The sequence below is a fragment of the Pelophylax lessonae genome, assembly GCF_965119305.1.
Source record: "Pelophylax lessonae genome assembly, chromosome: 12".
Lineage (NCBI taxonomy): Eukaryota > Metazoa > Chordata > Amphibia > Anura > Ranidae > Pelophylax > Pelophylax lessonae.
The window spans coordinates 213,917,321-213,926,074 of NC_138779.1; the positions used below are offsets into that span (position 1 = coordinate 213,917,321).

General features: G+C 44.0%; 1 protein-coding gene across 1 annotated transcript; it reads left to right on the forward strand.

Moving 5' to 3' along the window:
• Positions 1-249: 249 nt before the first annotated feature.
• On the forward strand, positions 250-7,735 carry LOC309568360 (nicotinamide N-methyltransferase-like; the record flags this gene model as incomplete). The annotated part of the gene is made up of 3 exons (XM_082274025.1): positions 250-259; positions 1,103-1,310; positions 7,297-7,735. The coding sequence occupies 3 exons, from the start codon at positions 250-252 to the stop codon at positions 7,733-7,735; spliced, it is 657 nt and encodes a 218-aa protein (XP_082130151.1).
• Between the last annotated feature and the right edge of the window lie 1,019 nt (positions 7,736-8,754).

An 8,754-nucleotide genomic window follows, 5' to 3' on the forward strand; every position in this document is an offset into this window, starting at 1 on the left:
AGAGGATTAAAACTCAGGCAAGGGTAATGTGTGGGGCATATTAGAAATGTTTACTTGATCAGAGTAGCTGTATACTGTAAGAGCCCATTCAGACTAGCGCGACTTGTCAGGCGACTTGTCAACCTGACAAGTCGGTGTCCATTGAGTAGTTCAGGACCCGTTCTAATAGGAGCGACACAAGTCGCTCCGACTTAGCCCCTCTTCCTCAGCCTCTTAGCTGCATCCTCGCATGCATTTTCTTTGAGCTGTATGCATTCAGGTCAGCTGTGAAAAAAGGAGACCATGGCTCTGGCCGCTGAATGGAGCTGAGCCCTTAAAAGTTCCAGACGCTGACGTTAAAAAAAAATGTCCACCTGGAGTCCAGGGTCACATAACTCGTTTCGAGTGATCTCCCTCTTCCTCAGCCTCTTTTCTGATGCACTCGGATGCATTTTTGAGCTGTATGCATTCAGGTCAGCTGTGAAAAAAAGGAGACCATGACTCTGGCCGCTGAATGGAGCTGAGCCCTTAAAAGTTCCAGACGCTGACGTTAAAAAAAATGTCCACCTGGAGTCCAGGATCACATAACTCATTTCGAGTGATCTCCCTCTTCATCAGCCTCTTAGCTGATGCACTCGCATGCATTTTCTTTGAGCTATCTGCATTCAGGTCAGCTGTGAAAAAAAGGAGACCATGGCTCTGGCCGCTGAATGGAGCTGAGCCCTTAAAAGTTCCAGACGCTGACGTTAAAAAAATGTCCACCTGGAGTCCAGGGTCACATAACTAGTTTCGAGTGATCTCCCTCTTCCTCAGCCTCTTAGTGATGCACTCAGATGCATTTTTGAGCTGTATGCATTCAGGTCAAAAGGAGACCATGGCTCTGGCCGCTGAATGGAGCTGAGCCCTTAAAAGTTCCAGACGCTGACGTCAAAACTAATCTAATCTATCTTTTAGAATTCAATCCTATGGTCTTGGCTAATGTTACAGGTTTTAATATTAGCCAAATAAACTTGTGTTTTCTTAAAGCTATTACATCCACAGATATTGCTATGTTGCTATAGTGTTGTGATGAACACTATTTTTCCCACAGTTTTTCTAATTTGGACTTTGGCTTCCATTGCAGGAGGTATCGGAGGAGATGTTCTAATTGACATTGGCACTGGACCCACAATCTACCAACTCCTGTCTGCCTGTGAATCTTTTCCTTACATCATTACCTCGGATTTCACAGACCAGAACCGACAGGAGCTTGAGAAGTGGCTGAAAAATGACCCAGAGGCTTTTGATTGGTCAGAAATTGTGAAGACTGTCTGTGAAATTGAAGGGATAAGGTATGTAATGTAATTCTACCAAGACCTTCTGTACAGTGATGTGAAAAAAAAAAGTATACTCCATGGAATTTGCTAACTTTACATACATAGTTACATAGTAGGCGAGGTTGAATAAAGACAATAGTCCATCCAGTTCAACCTGTGTAGGTGTGTGTGGCCGTAATCATCTCTCATACCCCTGAATGTTCTGATCCTTGAGATGTACGTCCAAGAGTCTTTTGAAAGTAGCCATACTTCCCGCAGAAACCACCTCTTTTGAACAGGCAAACCTCAGATTTTTATTCAAACAGTGCCTACTGTACTCTTTCTAATTCTAGAAGATGCATACACTTAGACCCCCAACTGTTGCAAGGGTTACCTGAACACCCTGTGATTACATTTGTTAGGTCCTTTGAGACTTCTCTTAGGATCAGCTCTTGGTTTGAATTAGCTGTGCCAGCCAATCCTAGACAAAGTAGCATTATGAAACATACACCACTTGCAGAACTTATTTCCCTTCAGTTGAATGATTAAGTTAAACCATTTGGTGGTCTTTTAAATCAATTGTCATACAGATTTCTTTATTTTTGAGGGCCTTAGAGCTTTAGTGATCTTTGCTTGATGACACCACACATGTGAATAGAAAGCCATTTGACACAGTTCCCCACAAACGCTTAATCTACAAACTAAGGTCCGCACGCATCGACCTCAAGGTTTGTTCTTGGATAGAAAACTGGTTACATGGGCGTGTCTAAAGGATGGTGATAAATAATCGCATACTCAGACTGGTCTGGAGTGATAAGTAGGGTCTCCCAGGGCTCAGTCTTGGGACCAATTTTTGTTCAATTTATTCATAATCAACTTTGAGGACAGAATCAGTAGCTCAATCGCAGTTTTCGTGGATGACACAAAGATAGTAAGGAATAGCATGCAATGCCAAGCTGCAGCTGTCAAAGCCGGCAGAATATTAGCATGCATAAGGAAGGAGATATATTCCAGAGATAAAACTATAATCCTACCACTTTATAAAACCCTGGTCTGCCCACACCTGGAGTATTCTGTCCAGTTCTGGTCGCCAATCCTCACAAGGGATGTGCTGGAACTGGAAAGAGTCCAAAGAAGGGCAACTAAACTAATTAGGGGATTGGAGGACTTTAATTTTAAGGAGCGATTACAAGCAACTAATTTATTCTCCTTGGAGAGGAGACGCCTGAGAGGGGACAAGATAGAGATTTACAAATACCTCAATGGTGATCCCAGCATAGGTAAAAAACTATTTTGTCTCAAGGATTGCAAGAGGACACGTGGCCACACAATGAGATTAGAGGAGAGGCGGTTTAACCTTAAAGTGGAGTTCCGGCCTATTTTGCAACTTTAGTGATTCCTGGAGTGCTCGCTATGCTGATCAACAATTGGGCATTTTCAATTTTTTTCGGGGGTCCCTTACCTTATTTTCAGGGCATTTTTGATTGTACTTCCTCCTTCTCCCCTCTCTGTGGCCGCGGCCACCGACATCACTTCCGCCTTTGCATTGCATCCTGGGAGCTGTTTGTCATCACTCCCAGGAGGCTGGAATCAGGAAGAAGGACACAGCAGATTACACTGCGGCTTCAGATGCCCACATCCAAGATGGCCGCGCCCAGGCAGCGTTTTTAAAAGTAAGATTTTGACTAAAATCCAATACCGTACACCTTGTAAGTATTAGAAAAGCGGTTCTGTAAAGGGCAATGGATTAGTATTATAGGGGTATTTTTAGTTAAAAAAGGTATTTGAGGCGGGAAATCTGCTTTAAGCTGCGTAAGGGGTTCTCCACTGTAAGGGCAGTGAGAATGGGGAACTCTCTTCCACAATTGGTGGTAGCTTCGGGGAGTATGGCTACTTTTAAAAGACTCTTGGATGTGCATCTCACAGATCACAACATTCAGGGTTATGGGAGATGATCAGGCCACTGACACACACAGGTGTTTGTAAGGAGAAAAAGCCGTACTCCGAGTTGAAGATGAAGATGAATAAAAATCTGTTTATTTGTATCAAAAAAATGATAAAAACATCTCAAAGTACATCCATAATAGCCAGAGACACAGGGGGGGGGGGTGCACAGCGGTTGACGCGTTTCACGGAAAACGTCCGCTTAGTCGTGGTTACGACTAAGCGGACGTTTTCCGTGAAACGCGTCAACCGCTGTGCACCCCCCCCTGTGTCTCTGGCTATTATGGATGTACTTTGAGATGTTTTTATCATTTTTTTGATACAAATAAACAGATTTTTATTCATCTTCATCTTCAACTCGGAGTGCGGCTTTTTCTCCTTACACACACCTATTGTCTGGATTGCGGATCCTTGCCTGCACCTGTTCTTGGATGTTTTTGGGATTACTGCATCACCGGAGCGGTTTTCTTTGCCCCTGATCTGTCACTGACACACACACACACACACCTGTACAGGTTGAACTGGATGGACTGGTGTCTTTATTCAACCTCAACTACTATGTAACTATGTAACACCAGGCCATGAATATCTGAAATTATAAACAAGACCAGTTCCATTTAAATATTCCCTCAGGAGGTTCTAATCATTAGCACCTAATCTAGAACACCCAATTCTAATTTAATGTATGTAAAGTGGTGGCAGATGTAGGTGTGTACTTATGTTTTCCATATGACAAATCTTTTGTTCATTTACAGTGCATTGCGAAAGTATTCGCCCCCTTGAACTTTGCGACCTTTTGCCACATTTCAGGCTTCAAAAATAAAGATATAAAACTGTAATTTTTTTTGAAGAATCAACAAGTGGGACACAATCATGAAGTGGAACGAAATTTATTGGATATTTCAAACTTTGTTAACAAATAAAAAACTGAAAAATTGGGCGCGCAAAATTATTCAGCCCCTTTACTTTCAGTGCAGCAAACTCTCTCCAGAAGTTCAGTGAGGATCTCTGAATGATCCAATGTTGACCTAAATGACTAATGATGATAAATAGAATCCACCTGTGGGTAATCAAGTCTCCGTATAAATGCACCTGCACTGTGATAGTCTCAGACGTCCGTTTAAAGCGCAGAGAGCTTTATGAAGAACAAGGAACACACCAGGCAGGTCCGAGATACTGTTGTGGAGAAATTTAAAGCCGGATTTGGGTACAAAAAGATTTCCCAAGGAGCACTGTGCAAGCGATAATATTGAAATGGAAGGAGTATCAGACCACTGCAAATCTATGAAGACCTGGCCGTCCCTCTAAACTTTCAGCTCATACAAGGAGAAGACTGATCAGAGATGCAGCCAAGAGGCCCATGATCACTCTGGATGAACTGCAGAGATCTACAGCTGAGGTGGGAGACTCTGTCCATAGGACAACAATCAGTCGTATACTGCACAAATCTGGCCTTTATGGAAGAGTGGCAAGAAGAAAGCCATTTCTTAACGATATCCATAAAAAGTGTTGTTTAAAGTTTGCCACAAGCCACCTGGGAGACACCAAACATGTGGAAGAAGGTGCTCTGGTCAGATGAAACCAAAATCAAACTTTTTTTGCAACAATGCAAAACGTTATGTTTGGCGTAAAAGCAACACAGCTCATCACCCTGAACACACCATCCCCACTGTCAAACATGGTAGTGGCAGCATCATGGTTTGGGCCTGCTTTTCTTCAGCAGAGACAGGGAAGATGGTTAAAATTGATGGGAAGATGGATGGAGCCAAATACAGGACCATTCTGGAAGAAAACCTGATGGAGTCTGCAAAAGACCTGAGACTGGGATGGAGATTTGTCTTCCAACAAAACAATGATCCAAAACATAAAGCAAAATCTACAATGGAATGGTTCACAAATAAACATATCCAGGTGTTAGAATGGCCAAGTCAAAGTCCAGACCTGAATCCAATCGAGAATCTGTGGAAAGAACTGAAAACTGCTGTTCACAAACGCTCTCCATCCAACCTCACTGAGCTCGAGCTGTTTTGAAAGGAGGAATGGGCAAAAATTTCAGTCTCTCGATGTGCAAAACTGATAGAGACATACCCCAAGCGACTTACAGCTGTAATCGCAGCAAAAGGTGGCGCTACAAAGTATTAACTTAAGGGGGCTGAATAATTTTGCACGCCGCCCAATTTTTCCGTATTTATTTGTTAAAAAAGTTTGAAATATCCAATAAATTTCGTTCCACTTCATGATTGTGTCCCACTTGTTGTTGATTCTTCACAAAAAATTACAGTTTTATATCTTTATGTTTGAAGCCTGAAATGTGTCAAAAGGTCGAAAAGTTCAAGGGGGCCGAAAACTTTTTGCGGGTGCCGCCAGTAGGCGGGGTTAAACGGGATGAAGGTAAGAAAGATCTGCCGCTCCAGGTGAGATGAAATAGTCTGATGGAACCTCCACATGAGTGATAACCCCGGCTCGCCTCTGTGAAAAATATCAAGATAAGAAGAAACGGCCGCACATCACTGCAGTTCCAAATGCCTTTATTGTGATTTCCCAGGTGGCCACCTTGGAAAATTACAATAAAGGCATTTGGAACTCCAGTGATGTGCGGCCATTTCTTCTTCTTATTATCTTGGGGTTAAACAGGAGCTGATTCTCCTTCCAGCCTTTGATGCTCGTAAAAAGGCCGCACCTCTTCTCCAAGAAGCGATGGGCCAAGGCAACTGTGGAAAAGGAATATGATTGGAAGAGGAGAGTTGGACAGGTCACACAGAGGGGAACTCCTTCTGTGACAGCTTGGATCTGAAAAGCCGGTCGCTGTCAAAGTCCTGCCTCCTGGACTGGCTCCTATGATAGACAGCAGACTGGTCCAATGCCGAGAAATTGAAGTAGTGTGACGTCTATCATAGAATCTGGTCCAGGAGGCAGGAGAAGTTCCCCTCTGTGTGACCCGCCCGACTCTCCGCTTCCTATCATCTCCCTTTTCCACAGTTTCCTGGCCGATCGCTTCTTGGAGAAGCGGTGCGGCCTTTTTAAGGGCATCAGAGGCTGGAAGGAGAATCAGCTCCCGGTTAACCCCAAGATAAGAAGAAACGGCCGCACATCACTGGAGTTCCAAACGCCTTTATTGTGATTTCCAAGATGGCCACCTTGGAAATCACAATAAAGGCATTTGGAACTGCAGCGATGTGCGGCCGTTTTCTTCTTATCTTGATATTTTTCACAGAGGCGAGCCGGGGCTAGCACTCATGTGGAGGTTCCATCAGACTCACAGAAGGAGTTCCCCTCTCTGTGTGATCCGTCCGGCTCTCCTCCCTGTGATCCCCGTGCACTGATAGGCTGCACTGATATTTTATGAGGGCATGTTGAGGAGTGTGGGGCAACTGTTGACGAGTAACTCTTAAAGTGATTGTGTGTGTTTTTTTGGTTATACTTACCTCCTCTGTGCAGTAGGTTTGGCGCAGGGCAACCCAGGATCCCCCTCTTCTTGGGTCCCTTATTGCTGCTCCTGGCCCCTCCCTCCTGTCGAGTACCTCAACAGCAAGCAGCATGCTATGGGGGCACCCAAGCTGAGCTGCAGCTCAGTGTGTCCGTTCAGACATGGAGCTGCGGTTCGGCCCCCCCCCCACTCTCTCCTGGATAACTGATGTTGATTGACAGTCGCAGGAGCGCCTCAGCCAATCAGGAGAGAGAGTCCCGGACGGCCATCACTGGAAAGAGATGGGGCTCAGGTAAGTATTAGGGAGTGCTGGGGAGGCTGCTGCACACAGAAGGTTTTTTTTTTAATCTTAATGCATAGAATGAATAGAATGCATTAAGATAAAAAAACATTCTTCACGACTTGAAATTTTGAGCCCTGGTTTAGGTAATTGTGCCATTTCTGAGCCGTTCAGTTCAGCGAGTAGATGGTAATCCTGGATGATAGCTGGATTATTCTGGAGACAAAAGCAGACGAAGGCATTGTAAGGGGAGGTACCTGGAAGTGTTGACTCGGACACATTATTTAGTATGCTGTATTCCACGCTTAATGTAAAAAAAGAAAAAGAAAATAGAAAGATTCATCCACTTTCCTATTTTATGTTTAAAGCAGGGACAAATGGGAAGAGAAGCAGAAGAAGCTGAGATCCAGAATACAGAAGGTTCTGAAGTGTGATGTGACCAAGAGTGATCCACTGGATCCCATTGGGGTGCCTCCTGTGGACTGCCTGATAACCTCCCTCTGTCTGGAGACGGCCTGTAAAGACCTGGAGGCTTATCGCTCCTCTATTCAGAATATCACAAGACTGCTCAGACCAGGAGGACACCTGGTGCTCATTGGAGCCCTGGGAAATTCCTACTACATGGTACAGCAGAAGGCCTTCTTCTGTCTTTCTCTAGATGAAGATGCTGTGAGGGATGCGATCACCCAGGCTGGATACACGATAGAAAGCATGGACATCTTCCCAGTCCCAGAGAGAATGACTCGCTTACATGTTGCTGACACCGTGGCCCACTTTTTCCTTGTAGCAAAAAAAGGGGCAAAGAATTAATTATAGGAAAAGTAACATTTTTTTTTTTTTTTGATTCCTGTGTGCCTGTGATAAAACAAAGATATAATATGTGAATAAGTTTTATTCTCCATTATCAAATAAAAAGTGACCATTTATAAAATATCCACTGTGTTACCTGGGATCAAAAATATATCTAACGTTCATTTTATAACTTTAGCAGTGTTATAATACAAAAACGGTACTTTGGACGTATTGATTGGAGTATAAGCCTAGGGTGGGAAATGCAGCAGCTACTGGACCCAACTGGACCACGACGAGACACAAAACGGGCTGTCCCTGTCAGGAACGTTGAAAGGCTCTTTCAGGGACATTAAGATTCTTTGTTAGGGACGTTGAAAGGCTCTGTCAGAGACATTGAAATTCTCTGTCAGGGACATTGAAATCCTCTGCTAGGGACATTGAAAGGCTCTGTCAGGGACATTGAAAAACTATTTGGGGGGCATTGAAAGACTCTGTCAGGGACATTGAAACGCTCTGTTAGGGACATTGAAAGGCGCTTTCAGGGACATTAAGATTCTCTGTTAGGGACATTGAAAGGCTCTGTCAGGGACATTGAAAGGCTCTGTTAGGGACATTGAAAGGCGCTTTCAGGGACATTAAGATTCTTTGTTAGGGACATTGAAAGGCTCTGTCAGGGACATTGAAAGGCTCTGTCAGGGACATTGAAATTCTCTGTTAGGGACATTGAAATTCTCTGTTAGAGACATTAAAATGCTCTGTAAGGGACATTAAAAGGCTCTGTCAGGGCCATTGAAAGACTCTGTCAGAGGCATTGAAATTCTCTGCTAGGGACATTAAAAGGCTCTGTAAGGGACATTAAAAGGCTCTGTCAAGGGCATTGAAAGGAAAGACTCTTTGAGGGGCATTATAAGACTCTGTCAGGGGCATTGAAATTCTTGACAGAGCCTTTTAATGTCCCTAGCAGAGAATTTCAATGCCCCTGACAGAGTCTTTTAATGCCCCTCAAAGAGTCTTTCAATGCCCCTTTACATTGGAGG